Source organism: Drosophila guanche, unplaced genomic scaffold (assembly GCF_900245975.1).
Source record: "Drosophila guanche unplaced genomic scaffold, DGUA_6, whole genome shotgun sequence".
NCBI lineage: Eukaryota > Metazoa > Arthropoda > Insecta > Diptera > Drosophilidae > Drosophila > Drosophila guanche.
Window position 1 is genome coordinate 770802 of NW_022995750.1, and position 15550 is coordinate 786351.

A 15550-nucleotide genomic window follows, 5' to 3' on the forward strand; every position below is an offset into this window, starting at 1 on the left:
TTAAAGTTTGATTGGTAATTGGTAATTGGTAATTGATTATTGATTATTGATTATATTGGTAGGACCCTCCATTACGATTGGTTTTCTTTGTGGGACTCGAAAATTTAACTAGCTGCATTTCAAAGATACAATATCTATTCTGTGTATATCTAGTGTCGTTTCGTATAAAATTCATTCTAGATTTTATAGTGTTTGGAGAATGGTTGAAACCAAATGATGAGACACGTCAAAAGAAGAAGTTTCGCTCCGTTTCGTTTCGTTTCGTTCCTAAATCCTGTTTCATATTGTCCATATTTTCGTACTTAATTTCGTTAACTAAACATTGTTTAATATTTCAAAGAGAAGATCAACTAAATGTTATTATTATTAGTTTTAGTGTTTTAGTATTTTATGTTGATTTTTGGGGTTAAAACTCGACTCTCTATCTCTCTCTTTGTTGTGGTTATTTTTTTTCGATATTTTTGAATAGACATCTAAGGAGGAGTGTTTTCAATTCGATTAGTTGGTATTTTCTTGTCTTCTCTTGTGGTATTTTTAAGGTATTGGTATGTTAGTTGAAACTTTAAAGCGGTTCTTCATAGTTCATATTTATGGTTTATATTTTACTTGTGTACATAATTTGACTAGTTTGCAATTGGAATGATTTAGTTTTGGTTTTTGATTCTGTTAGAGTTTAGAGTTTAGTTATAGAAAAAGGTGGTCCATTTGGTGATCGTATTCGTGTCAGCATATGATTTAGGTATATTCTATAGGTCTATCAATAAAATAAACACAAATCAAAACGGATTCAATAATAAGTTTCTTTAATTCAAAAACATTTTGCAGCACACTCTTTCAGTTAGCACAGATATGAAATTAATATTAAATAATATTAAGTGAAATAATACACAAGAACTCGACTCGCTGAATAAATAGGAATAGGAATAGGAATAGTTACAAATTATGCATAAAACTCGATTGATTGCTGGAGTGTACAATTTCGAAAGGCTTATTTCATAAGCTTGGGAAATTGGTAATTTGAAATTAGATATTCTTTCTTTAACAATTTATGATAATGCTTCAGCTATGATATAGTTTGCTCCTGCCTCCTCCTTTCCTTCTTTTACTTTTTATAGATATACAATATGTGAGGGGGGATATAGTTTTATGGGGGGAGGGAGGCATATTTATCGCTTTAACCCTAATCTTTTCTGCATTATTTCCAGCTTTCAATATGTATCAGTGTTTAATTCGTACTTATACTTCGCTTCTCTCGATATAATATTGTATGTATACTATATATAGATTTCTGTTGCATTATAACTACTAAAAAGGGTTCCTTTAACCTCTATTCTCGATCGCATGCACACTTCGTACTTGGTATAAATAGTGGGGGGGTTTGATTTCAGTTAAGTATCAAAGGGGTTTTTGCTCTGCCGCTCCACGCAGGTCTTCTCCGTCGTCGTTGTTGCAGTTGTTGTGTTTGTGGTGGTGGTGCTGGTGGTGTTGGTGTTGCTGCTGCTTGAAGTCTCCTCCTCCTCATCCTTGCTGCTCTCCATTTCCTGTTCGGTTATGATGGTCACCAGGCCACTGACATTCTCTACACAGACCAAAAAAACAAAACATATTCTGGCATGAGTAAATTGTATCTACAAAGAACTTCCTGTTGCTGCTGTGAAAAGTATAAAAAAGACAACACTCAGGATTTACTGGGTCATTACCGGGCGGGCACTGAGTGTTCATTTCCATTCAACATTTTTAGGTGAGATCTGACCAAATGAGAGCATAAGAATGCAAGAAAGCAAGAGAAATATATATAAAATCCAGATTAGAAGATCAATCAAATGGCACAACAACAACAACATCAATCACAAGACAACCATCAAACAATCAAACAAAGTTCTAGGAAAAAGAAAACTAAAACGAAAACGAAAACTCTAAGCAATTTCCGCACCATTCAAGTGCTGCTGCTGCTGCTGTTGCTGCTGCTGCTGATGTTGCATCAAACTCGAGTGCGGTGGCGGCGGAGGACGTCCGTCGTCGCCCAAATATCCTCCGGACATGTCAATGCCACCATTTCCAGCGAGTGCGCCACCTCTTTGTGTGTGCTGCTGCTGCTGTTGTTGTTGCTGTTGGTGCAACGCATTTAGTGCCCCACTGAGCTGATGCTGATGATGCTTGGCCGCCAAATGCTGTTGCAAATCATTCTGTAGTCCTGGCAGCATGATACCCTCTGAGGGTGGGGTGCGAGTATTGTAGCAATCGAAAGGTTAGTCACAGTCAAAGGGGAGACACTCCTAGGCCTAATCCGTATCCTACTTGAACCTAGATTAAAACTCACTTGAATTGTGATCGTAGTGTCCATTCTGCTGGTTCATCTTGGCCGGCGAGTCCGTGTTGAGCTGCGAGGCAGTGACCGAACGGGTTTGCAGGGTGTTCGGCTTCGAGTTGAGCGCAGAGCCCGGGGCACTGGGCAGGCCGCTGCTCGTGGCACTGCTGCCGCCATTGGGCTCATCCAGCAGCTGTCGCAGGCGCTGCAGCTGTGCCTCCAGCTGTCGATTGTGCTCCTCGAGGATTTGCATGCGTGCCTCCAGGCGACCCTTGTGCTGGCGCAAGAGCTTAGCCTCGGCCATCATGTCCTGCAGGGAAAAGGGCATTATTAAAGGGTTCTAGATTGATGTCCATTCTGTTTCCCACCTGTCCCTGCTCGCCTTGAGTGCCGCCCAGGCCCGTCATGCTGCTGCTGCTGGAATGCTGCATGCCATTGGAATCATCGGGCGTGCCGCCGCTCTGCTGCTTGGTGCACAGCTGCTGGTACTCCGCCTGCAGATTGGCATTCTCCTCTTCAAGGTCCCGTATGATGGCCTCCAGCTCCTCCCGCTGCTCGGCATCCATGGCAGCCATCACCTGGACGGGCGACTTGGGTGCACTGCTGCTGCCGTTGCTCGTCCCAGGCAGCGCCTGGCAGTACTGTGCTATCAGCTGATGCTCATCGTCGCTATCCGGCGTCGAATTGGAGCCCGTGCCGCCGTACTCGACCTGCGCAAGGCGTGAGGCGTACATCTCGAGGCGTGTGTGCATGTCGCTCTGCAGCTGATGGGTGGTGTGCTGTGGACTGGGTGCGGGACTCTCCAAGGCGTCACCTAAGACGGGATGGCAGATTAACACTGATCTCTCGATGGCAGCTCCCTCTCTGAACTTACCTTCCAGCACACTCTGTACGGGCAGATAGCCCACACGTGGATGCTTCTTAAAGTATTTGCGACTCTTGAATTTGTTCTTTAAAGCGCGCGTAAAGTCGCGCACATCCTCCGTGGAAGTGGTCTGTGGGGGGATGTGATTATAAAGCATTAGAAATTCTTGATAGATCGATGGATGTGTGCCTCACCGTTGTGCAGTATTCGTGCATTGGATGCGTTAGCTTGTGGTTCTTGGCATTTCGACCGAAGAAGAAACACTTTTGGCACATGTCAAAGTTGAAGCACTTGAGGCAGCGATAGCGGAAGCCCACAATCGGATACTCCTTGCAAATGTTGCACTTGGCCTGGTGCTTGGCCGCCTCGGCGGCAGCCAGACGATGCAGCACGGGCAGCCACACCAGACTCTGTGGCTCGTGCTGCAGCCAGCCGAGGAAGTGCTGCAGCTCAATGGAGATCTCCTGATTGCCATCGATGGCCTCCTGTGAGATGCCAGCCTGCTCGAGGCACGAGCGCACCGAGGGCTCGATGTTGGAGCCCCCAAAGGCAGCCACTTCGCCCAGTTGTCGAGGCACCTTACCAAAGGGAGAGCAAAGGACTTTTAGCTACTGTTTTGTGGTGTGGAATCCTCCTCCATCTCTTACCTGTATGCAATCGTGCAGCAGCAGTCCCAGTCTTCGTTGGTCGGCTCTTCGTTCGGTGTCTGCCACGAGGCGGAACAAGTAGCGATATTTCTCCTCGAGATGCCCCTTGCAGAGCAGCACCAGACCCACCTTGAAGCTGAGGACACGTATCTGGCCGGTGCGCTGCGAGTCGTACACATTGAGGATCCAATTGATGGCCAGGTCCAGCATCAGCGTCAAATCAATTTTATCGATTGTCACATAGAGCGAATGCAGCACCGTGGTCATGTCGGGTATATCGATGAGCTTGTCGTTCTGCGCTCTCAGTCCATGGCGATCGAACGACTCGCAGGCCGTTGCCATTGTAATCCTATCGAGAGCTGCAAGAGGCGCAAGAGCTTTTAGTGGATGATTTCAATGGGGAATGCTATGCCTGAGTCGTACCCAATCTCTTCTGCACAGAGCGCAGCTTCATGGCTGTCCTGTAGGCGGAGAACCGTATCTCATTGAGATCCGCCAGACCCTTCATTAGCTCAATCATGTCCGGATGGTCCCAGTGTGTCGTCTCACGCTCGTGGCTATCGAAGGGAAATGTTTTCGTTTGGGTAACTCAATCTAATCGCTGCCTGCCCCCCAACCCCCCTTGCTAATACTCACTCGATGTAGTAAGGCACATTGGCTGCCGTTGTTGCCCTCTCCCAGGGTGGCTTAACGCTTTGGCCCAGATTCGGCAGCGGTCCAATGGTGCCACTGTTCGATGTATTACGCCCATCGTCCCCATTCTCGTGCGTCTGCTGTGCCCCTGCGGCACAGAGCACCTTCTGGCGCTCATCCATGGCAATTTGCAGGAGTTTCATGCTGCAACGACAACAAACAACAAACAACAAACAAACCCTCAATGAGAACGAGGACAAAAGACAGGGACAGGGACAGGAGAACTCACCGTGTATTCAAATCCTCTAACTTGGACAGACAGGGCGTGGGCACTAGCACTTGGTTGGCTGTGAAAAAGGATTGCTGCTCATTACAATCGTCCAGCAGGGCACTGGCCGTTGTCATCTTGTCACGCAATCGTTGCAGCTGCTGCATTTGCTCATTGGCCTCCCCGACGGACACGGGCGCCAGCCACGAGTTCTTTGTCTGCTCGGCCAATGCCACACGGGAGCTCAGATCCTCGAGTATCTTCTGGAATTGACGCATTTTCTGTTGATGAAAGAAGAACACACAAAAAGGGTTCAGTTCAGTTGGATAAGTGGGAGAGCGATTTATTGGGATATTTGCGGGATAAATGTATTGACAGGGAATCAGATTGTGGCTCAAGACTGGGCATTTGCTTAGTAAACACTTAATGCGAAAAGTAATTAGGAAAGTTTTCTGACTAACTCTCTGGGATAATATTTCTGTAGTTTGTGCACTTTTTCTCAATGAAGTTTGTTTAGTTTTCTTTTGCAAATAATGCATAAATATTTGCGAGCATAAAACTGCTTGAAGTCCACCAAGAAACATATTTATAATGGCTGGAAAAGAGATTTTATCTTTCTCCCTCTCCCTCCCCTTTCTATTCCTTCCATCCGCCTAGACAAACGGCCACTTTGTTGCGTGGATCAGCCGCTGTATCCTTTGCACCTCCTCCGTAAATTGCTTCCTTCTTTGCATTAGAGCTCACACAACTCCAACTCCCGTCTGGCCAACATTATAATCCCCTTGACGGGGCCCATAACAAGCCGTTACAGCAGCAACAGGATGCCTCCCTCCCCCACAAGAAGTGTAAGCTCCGTAATCGTAATTAAAGTTCTGCCGGCAGCAGGCTAAGGATACGGTTGTGCCTCCCGGAAAAGTAGGCAACACAATTCGCTGCCAGCCACGTACAAATATCCCCTTTGGGGTAAAGCCTCAGTACCAGTCCGAGTCTGTGTGTGTTTGTGTGTGTGTGTGTGTGCATGCAAATGAAATGCATTTTCTTGGCTTGCTTCTTTCCCTGCCATTGTCTCGTTGGCAAATTAGGTTTTATTATGCACACGACCAAAGGAAAGGCAAAGAAAATGCCAAAAGGATGCCACAGGAGCAGTATTATGGGAGGTGGATGTGGGTAAGGTCTTTGGTCATAATAAACAAGTGACAAAAGCTAATTATATTGTTATGGTGGGACTATGCTGCACTGCTGCTGGTTGTGATGAAAACTAAAAAGATTTGTCCTAGAATGTGTGCTGAAAGATGTCCCAAATATTAATTGAAGTCTAGCGGAGGATTTTTGGTAAGATTCAATTCCCAAAGGAGTAGAAGATATTTTGTAAAGCAAAACATTCACTGGAACTATGTCTGCACAAACTAAAGGCACATCAAATTCAGCAAAGAATTTTCATTTGATTTCTCAGATTGATTGGACTTTTGTAGAATTCAAGTTGGAAATTCCATCCCCTCTTTGGCTTGCTCTATCTCTATCGTTATTTTATATAGAAACTAATTAAAGTACAAGGCATTTTCCTGTACCCCATGCAAAATGAAAAGGAATGATAACCCGTTTTGTTGAGTTTTCCCTTCGCCTTTTATCTATCCAAGCATCTGTCCCTCTGGGCTGTGTATTTTTCTGCCACGCTGCCTGCTGCACCACAGTTGCATCTTCATTAGCATTAAAAAGGCAGAGGGATATTTCCCTTCAACGTTTATGCTCTTTGCATGCAGCCCATTCCCCATCGGGGTAGCGTTTTCTCTGCCCCCATTCGCGCTCTTCTTTCAGCATTTTTTCCGCTGTGCCAATTTAGCGCTTTGTAACTTTAAGCAGGGAAAAGGCAGAAGGAGCAGCAGCTTGCATCCATGAGACGTGCAACAGGAGTCGCACACATGGAGGAGACACAGCAGATGTTGCACACGTTTCATTTAGCCCGTCTTCTTTGCTGCTGTCCCTTCTTCTGTCCCTTCCTGGAGCAATGTTCGCTTTTCAATTTTTACCTTTCGCACCCCGTTCCGCCGCGTCTGTCGTTCCGTCCTTAAGCCGAGCAACGAGCAACGAGCAATAGGCAATGAGCAACAGCAAGATGGAAAACTTTCATTGCCCTGCGATGGCATTTTGCATGCAACAAGCACAAAATGCATTTTCCTCGTACCTTCGCCAGCAAAAAGGCAAAAGTTTTTCCCTCAAACAGCACGTAAAGGATCCCCCCCCGCCGTCCCACTCCCTCCTTGCTGTGCTGTTCTTTCGTTTACTTTATTATTTCATTTAGTTTTCCCTCTCCACCACTCCACCACTCTCTCTCTCTCTCTGCACTTGGCTTTCCCTTCCATCCTGCTTGTGTGTGTGTGTGTGTGTGTAGTTTTTTAATTTAGTTTTCTTCAAGTTTGTGTTTTTGATTTGCAACTTTTCCTTCTAGCTTTTCCAGCCTTTAACTCCTTGCCCTTGCTCCTGCTGCTGTCTCCTGGCTCCAGGCTGCTTCTGGCTACTGGGACAACGTTTATGCCTCATAATGCCAAGTCCCCGCCTCTCTCTGCTGTTGTTTTTCGTCCACTGATGGCAATTGTCTCATTGTTTTCTTCTGAAACTCTTCTCTGGCCCTCTTTTCGGTGGCAAATCCTATTTGCTTGTTTTCCTTTCTTTGGGGGGGGATTTTCATTGGGGATTGTCTTTGGCCAGGCTTAGAATAAACTTGGTTGGGCAAATGTGGCTGGAAGTTGGCAATTTTCGTACATTTTCACATTTTCACACCACAGATTGACTTGTTCCTGGCGTAAACATGAGTTCAACATGGCCGAAGCGACACTTCATTTTGTTTCTTCGAATTTCTAAGAATTTCTTGCCGTGATGAATTGATGTCTGGAATGAGGCTTCAACTGGAATGGCCTTTAACCCATGGCTAAAGTTGTGTTCGTTCAATTGTTTCTTCTGCCCAACTGTCCTTACATTCCCAGTTTTGAATGCATGAAAAGCAAACAAAAGGCAAAACACCTTTTGAAGGCAGTTTCCCTTTCCTCTGTTCCATTTCACCTGCCGTTAATTGCAGGCTTTCTCCGCTCCCTCTTCTCCTGGCTAATGAAGCGTACACATAATTTCCCACTGCACTGTGTGTGCAAATTCTAATGAAGGGAGACTTCCCTCTTCTCTTTCGTGCGTATTTTCTCTCTCTTCATTTTTTTCTAATTAGCAGCCACAAAGGCTGCCTGCAGCCTGCCCCAATTTGTCGTCCATCGGGGGTAATCAATAATTTGATGTTTACAATAAATATGCAACACACTCTGCCGCATGCCGCATGCCTCTTGACTGCTCACTCTGTTGCAGCAGCAGCTCCTTTAATTAGTGGCAGTAAAAAGCCAACAAAGTGGCCGCCACCGTCGCCACCGCCACAGACGCCGCCGCAACAAGGAGACAAGAAAGCTGTTTGCCATCAAAGTCCTTATGGCAGGAGGGGGGGTGCCACTGCGCCACTGATAACAAGGGGCAATGCACTTTTAAAGCTGCCTGCCTCCTTGGGAACAACTCACAAGAAAAGTCGTCGGAAAAGGGCGACAGCAAGCAGCAAAAAGTTTAATCAACGAAGCCAAAGTCCATGCAACATTCATTCATACCAACGCAGTGTGTGTGTGTGTGTTTGTGTGTGTGTGGCAGGCAGGGAATCCTTGCAAAAGTCAATATGGATGGCCCCCTGCCTGCCTGCCCCATAGTTGTGGCATTCAGGCAGGCGTTTGTCCATGGCGTCCGTCTGCTTAAAAAGTGCAACACTGTGAAATGTAATACCTTTTCCGTTTGACGCTTGCAACAATTGCTGGATGCAGCCACCATCGAGGAGCCAGCCAGGAGTCGGCCAGTTGGTGGTTAAATAAATAAAGAACAATTTTCTATGGCATCTGGGGGGAGGTTAGGAAGGAAAACGAGAAGCAACGACCACCCGCGTTGCTTATTCAAAATGCTGCCTTTGCGGCATGCCACCACTGACTGACTCTAGGGGAAAAGCGCTGCGCTTTCGCTTTCATTCCTAATTGACACTTTGAAGGGTTAAGGATCGAAAAGGGAACAAGATCCCTCCACCTTCCATCCTCCATCCTCCATCTGCTGCTCTCTCTTTTTCTGTACCCCATGCATCCATGGCTTTCGCTCTCTTTGGCTCTCCTCCCTCTTTGCGCGTAACGGAAGCGGAAATGGAAATGGAAATCCTTGCAGGAGCGTCATTAATTAATTGAAATTGCAAGTGAAACTCAAAGAGAAAGCCAGGGAGGGCGGATAAAAACAAAGGGTGGTGGGGAGAAGCCATGAGGAGAGACACAGTTTAAAATGACGAGCGTAAACCCTTTTAAATGGGATTTAATTAAGATTTAAATACAAAAAAATGCAACTGGGAAATGCATCACTCAGTTCGAATACAAAATCAAAGAAAATTCACTGAAAATTCTTTAAAAATGCCCAAACACTAATATTTGAAGCCACCACTGTAAAATCGTAAGCCAAGACACAAACCTCATTTTCATCGCGCAATATGCCCACAACCTGGAGGAACATGCGTTCCGCATCGTTCTGTGGATCGTAGTTCGAATAGGTGTCGTCCACCAGGGTAATATCGCCGAGACGACAGTGTAGCTGCTCCTCGGACGAAGACGAGTACAGCGACAGCATGTTGCGTCGGCGCTCGTGTGCAACATGTTCGACAGCAGCCACAGCCGTATGATCCGCTACCGCTGCTGCTGCTGCTGCTGCATCTGCCTGATCTTCCTCGGCGCAGCCGCTGCTGCTGCTCAATTGCGAATAGCTGAGGCTCAGCTGGCTGCTCTGATGCTCCAGCTCCAGCTCTCCATCATCATCCTCATCTTCATCCTCCTCCTCGTCATCTTCGTCATTGTCATCTGGTTCGAGTTCGTGTTCTAGTTCGGTGCCGCCGGTGCCGCTGTCGCCGCTCTGCGAACTTGCCTTGGCCGTTGCTTTGTTTTTATTTTTGTTTGGCGCTGCCGTTGCTTTTCCTCCTGCTACACCGCCTGCTCCAAGGTTCACGACTATCATGTGCGAGTCCGCGCTGCTGCTGCTGCTGCGACTGCGACGCTTCATCGAACGGAAGGGCGCCAGCAGGCGGCGTCGTGTGCTCCCCGTGGGCGTGGCATAGGGTGGCAGCAGTTCGATGCGCGGTGCCCCAGCATAGCGTTCCAATGACCTTGACTTGTTCTTTCCATTGCTGTAGATCAGTGCAGCCCCACCTGCTCCTCCTCCCCCTCTGCTGATGTGAGAGTTCTCTATAATTTCGCCGGCCTCATCGCTGGAACTGATTGTCGCTGGCACAGTCACTGCTCCGTTCGTTCCTGTTGCTGCAAACAGTCGCATCCTGAAAAAGTGTTGCCTGCTCCTCCGCCTGCAGTTGAAGTTTTCTTGTTGAATGTTTTCGCTCGGGTTGTATATGTTCGTTCGTTGGAGTTAATTAATCGTTCTCTATGCAGATTTCAGGTTTTCCTTCAGCATCGTTTTAGGGCACATTCTTGCGTAATGAACGTGTAGATTCTCTGTGCTCTTCGCTGGTCGCTCTTCTCTTTGCAGATATTCTAGTGTCTTTTATCTATTTATGTATATAGTAGAACCGGTTACACAGGATTCACACTCTTCACTCTTCAATCTTCAAACTTCCATTTAGCATTATTTTTAGTAGATACGTTTTTCACTTGATTTCACTTTGATTTTGTTTTTTGCAAATATGACAGACGGTAGTGACGGGTGTGACATACCCCATTCCACACCATGGGGCATACATATGAGTGGCTACCCAAGTACCCATACAAATAGGAGAAGTACGTTCCACAAATATTTCAAATGTGTGACGCGAGTCAATAAGCCACTCAATTACGCCGAAATTTCACAGGGAACCACTGCCTGCCTGCCTCTCACTCTCCTAATTTGGAACCCACGCCCCTGACAAATATGCACATGCACTGAGAGAAATAAACTCTCAAATAGCTGTGGAAGTAGGTGTAGAATCGCTTGCTTTTCTCAGTGTACACCTTAATTATACCCAACATCTTGGAAATTGTTTGTCAAGCAAAAAGGTTGACTGCATTCTGTTTGCATTTCTGCCCGCTCCTCACTCTCTTTACCTCCTCTCACCCAGTGTGGTTCTCTGTTTGTGAGAGTGTGTAAATTATGTTGGGCAACATTTACTTATAGATAAGGCCCCCCCCCCCCCCCCCCCCCCCCCCCCCCCCCCTCCCCCCCCCCCCCCCCTCCACCCCCCCCCACGCTCCNCCAACCACTCGAATGTTTCAGTTAAGATATTTATGGTCTTGTCTTCATTCTTCTCAGTTCTGTTTTGTTCTGCCCGAAAGACTGAGCGACGAGGCCCCTGACATTGTTAAGGGGATCCACAATCATCCCGACACTGATCTAGCGAATGAGGTGCGACAAGCGGAATGGGAACAGCTACAGGTGGGCAGTGGAGGGGCAGAGGTGTTTGTTTGGGAAAAGCTAATAAAGAAAAGTGGGATAGGTTAGTGGAACAACCATGGCACATATATTTCTTATAGCGTGCTTGTCTGTCCGAACGGAAAGGGAAGTTGTTTGCCAGAACTATGTATGAGAAATAGAGACATCGAAATCTTTGGGAACGGAAGGAGCTATGGGAATGGGAGACGCTGTAAGAGTTGGAGAGGCTATGAGAATTGTTGGATCGACAAGAGTTAGTCATCCCCCAACTACTCCCAAGTCGAGAGGAAAGTAACAGGTTTTGGGAAATGGCTTTAAATTAAGTTTTCTGAAACCGTTTTTACCCCTTTTATTTGCGCTAAATCAATAAAAGGAATAAGTTATAATATAAACAACATTATCACGCACTAAAAAATGTGATACTTTAGCAAAGCGCTCAACAACTTTAAAATCCCTAGACCTTAGGTTAGTTTTCGGGTTCAACGGAGAACGGAGTCCAAGACCACGTTCTTTGCGAGTGTCCACAGTTGTCCAGAGTCCAACTCTCCAGAGTGTAATACTAAGCAATGACCCCGCTAAAGACGGAGACGAAACCCAAAGAAAAACAAAGAACAGGAACTCAAAAAAAAAATAGATGACATTTCAGAAGCCAAAAGAAAATAACCAGCGGAACAACTGGAAAAAACAACAACAGAGAAAACAACAACAACTAAAAAATAAAGCGTAAAGGAAGGGCTTTGCTTTGTGGCAGAGGAGCGACGAGAAAGAGAGAGAGAGAGAGAGAGAGCGAAGTACGAGGCAGACGAAAGCTCATTAAAAATTCTAAGCGGTAAAGCAAAACAAAGTTTTAAATAAAGTCAAAAGCGAGTGAAGAAGGGGGTGCACAAAAGAGAAAGGGGTACAAGAGAGAGAATGGAAGGACGGAGAAGCATGGTAGAAAACAAAAAACTAACAAGCGATTGACAGACAAGAGGCCGCCGCCGCCGCCGCCGCCGCAGCCGCGAAGAAGATGAGTGAAGGCAGTCGGTTGTTGCACAGCTGAAGAAGGAGGGGGATGGAAAGGTAAGAAGAAAGTGTAAGAGAGAGAGAGAGAGAGAGAGCGAGCACAGGTAATGCCGGTAATGACATTGTAACGGTATTTATTACAACATTACGACGAATGACAAGTGTCTAATTAGTAGAAGCAACATTCCACTTCACTCCACTCCATGCTCATTGCCTGCTCTTCCTCTCTTTGTCAGTCTATTCCTCTCTCTCTCTCTCTCTCTCTCTGTTTGGCTTTGCATAAATTTTGTTTTTCTGACAATTCCATTGATGTTTCCCCCTTTGTTCCTTTCAGCGGTATTCTCTGCTCTCTAATTGGAAATGCAACCTGCAGAAAAATATTTATGGAGCACAAAACAAGAAGAAAATCAGACGAATACCGAATACCGAATACCGAATACCGAGTGCCGAGTATTATTTGTTACATTATTTCTGTGAATGATTATTATTGTTAAATGCATTACGAAATATGCCAACAGGGAGAGATAAGCAGTGGGAAGAGAGAGAGAGAGAGAGACCTAGAGAGAGAGGTATGCAGATGATGGTTGCATTTCAATTTGATTGATGTACTTTGTTTCGTACGTGCGGGGAATTCCCAATGAATTTCATTATAATTTTCACTTTTTTTTAGCTCGTTGTAGAGCCACCACCTCCTCGCGGCCTTCCACAGAGATTACACTCATCGCTGACAGGCATACGGAACCCCAACCATCCATCCGTAGTCCCTCCTCTTCCATTGAATATGAATTGATATTGATAGAATGTCGCCCCCACTGGATGTGTGTGTGCGGAATTCATTTGTTATTGCCTTTTGGATATGCAAATGTTTTCATTTTCCAGCAAAAAGTATCGCTAGAGACGATGGGCTCCCGTCCCTAAAATAACCATAGCTACAGATACAAATGCATATTTCATAATATTTCAAATGTGCAACAGATTGAAAGAGACAGAAAGTTGACAGAGCGAAGCAGCTTCAGGGTGCAGTTTTAATGGATAATTGAAAGGGGGATTATATGAGGGATTACATGGTGATTGAATGAGGGATTCGGGATGTAAACTGAACATGCAAATATAGAAAATTATAATGATGCCCAAAGCATACAAATTCTTTGGAAAATGATGGCCATATATTTACACAAAATAAAACTCTTATCGATAATTCCATCAAATATCATGGCGGACATCATGTTCGATAAGTAAATATCATTCCTTAAGTGGCGTTCGAGCGACTCTAATCGTCTCCCTATCTTTGGCACCCATCAACATTCATCTATTTGATGGTTCGCAACACAGCAGCACATCGAATGAATGTTAAATTTGGTTTATCAGTTGAAGCCAATCAAAATCTTTTGAATATTTTCACTTTCCAACTCTCGTGTTTGCCAAAAAACAGAGACAAAAAACCATCTCTAATCTCTCATTCGAGGCACATGCGAGGGGTTCCAACACTTAACTGTTGGACATTTTATTTTGGTGTGGATACAAGAGAAAAACAGCAAATAAATCACCTTAAAGGCAAAGCGGAACCCCAAGCGGGGGGGCAAAGGCATCTCGAACAAGAAATCCGTTTACCTGCTGGCTGTATAATTCCTATAGACACTCATATATAATCCATTATTTGGTTATCAACAAACCAAACTAATTAAGAGAGAGGGAAAAATACTCTAGGCGTAGAAATAGAAAGCCCTTGGGCCGGTCACACTTTGTGATCCCCAAAAGAAGAGAGAAAAACTTGAACAAAGGGATCGGATCCGCTGGAGCTACCAAACAATTTGGCTGCAGAATCTGCTGGAGCTCAACAGCTGAGTCATGGTTCAAAATGGTTCAAACAACAATAAATCAAAAGCGTCACGAATCGTAGATCAAAAATACCTCCTCTATCCCCTACCGCCGTCAATCGCTTCATACACGTGCTTAAGATAATTGCAATTTGATTGAACCCCCGCTCCAGCTCCGTGCTCGTGTGGCTCCAGTCGTTGGGCCTCCAGTCGTGAATTTCTGAGTAAAAGAGACCCCAAACCCCAGGCCGAAAGTCATTCAACTTTTTGAATACAAATAAATTCTGGATAAAAAAAAGGCAGCAAAACAACAAAGCAAGAAAGAATACGAATCATGCCAAAGCCTCGTATCTGACGGATTAAAGAACCGGAAATTTCAGCAAATTACAAAATTTATACAAAAAACCAACAGCAAGTAAAAAGAAAAGCAAAAGTGCATTATGTGACCGTCACTCTTCCTACTACTCGTCGGGTGCTCTGGGAGTTCTCTCTGCTGGGCCTTTGTTTAGCCCTCGTTTCGCTCTGTTTGGTTTTAGTGCATTTTTCACATGGGGAAATCCCCATCTACGCATCTCGTCCGCCCCTTCCGTACCTCTGGTCTGTCTGGAGTGTTCTCGAGTGGCTCGACCATGAATAATTTTCCACTCTGTGATTGTCAAATCCCCACACAAAATGCTAAACAAACGGGAAATCTTTTGTCTGTTGCGTGGGCGCAACATTTGTTGACGGTCGGTGTCTTTTTAATGTGCTTTTTTTCCTATTTCTATTTTCTGCTAATAGAAAATATATTTTAACAGATAATCGTGGATAGTTTTCGGTGTTTTAGATAGCCCTGAGATAAGGTTCTCGGACTCTAACTAATGATTGGAGTGGAATGTCTATCGAAAAAGGTGATATCGGATATTTGATTTGGGGAACCAACATCTTTTTGTTGGCAATTAATTTCAGATTTCATTGGGTTTTTGGTGCAGATAAATTAAAGTTTTGGGGAAAGTCTTTTAGATGACGGAAAAATGTTGTTTTGCACGTGTCATTTGTGACATTGTTGAAGATCTCAATGGATTTAGCAACAGCAAAGGCTATTATTATATTATATTATTATAATCTGTACCTTTGTATATCCATTAATTTTATTCCCAGTACCTTTTACCTATTCAACACCCTTTCAAATCAATAAAACCAACATGCAAAACATTTATCTCAAATGATCTCAATGCTTGGCTTCAAACCAGCGCCAAAAAGTGCATGCGTCATGCGTTGGCAGCACAAAAATAAAAATTGAAACCACAAAAGTCACTCCCAAGACGGCAAAGCACGCCCCCAAAAACGTCACTATGTGACGTGCCCCCATCGGACTGTAGAATGCAACACATTCTACGATGTGGCGTTGAAAAATGATATCAAATTTGTAGCAACAACAAAAATTGTCGCTCTCGCTCGGCGGCGGCAAATAAACTTCAAACTACGAGAATTGCATTTGGGGCAAACTCCATGGCAGGCAGCAGCGGGAGGAGGGAGGAGGGAGCAGGGAGGAGTGGAAGGAGGAAA

The 15550-nt window shown here is 45.2% G+C and overlaps 1 protein-coding gene across 23 annotated transcripts in view; it reads right to left on the minus strand.

Annotated features, from left to right (window-relative positions):
• Positions 1-786: 786 nt before the first annotated feature.
• Positions 787-15550, minus strand: part of LOC117586131 (dystrophin) — a 155982-nt gene continuing 141218 nt past the window's right edge. For 9 of the 23 annotated variants that reach the window (XM_034276000.1, XM_034275999.1, XM_034275996.1 and 6 more), the window contains 9 exons: positions 4743-5002; positions 4457-4657; positions 4244-4377; positions 3821-4179; positions 3368-3751; positions 3183-3303; positions 2677-3122; positions 2321-2618; positions 1916-2212 (listed from right to left, as the gene is read on the minus strand). In XM_034276000.1, coding sequence (XP_034131891.1) covers positions 1917-2212; positions 2321-2618; positions 2677-3122; positions 3183-3303; positions 3368-3751; positions 3821-4179; positions 4244-4377; positions 4457-4657; positions 4743-5002 — 2499 coding nt within the window. In that variant the 3' untranslated portion in view covers position 1916. Of the gene's footprint in view, positions 1580-1722; positions 1749-1915; positions 2213-2320; positions 2619-2676; positions 3123-3182; positions 3304-3367; positions 3752-3820; positions 4180-4243; positions 4378-4456; positions 4658-4742; positions 5003-9242; positions 10320-15550 lie in introns of those variants that run through there. The other 14 variants (XM_034276004.1, XM_034276003.1, XM_034276006.1 and 11 more) reach the window with 7 other exon arrangements.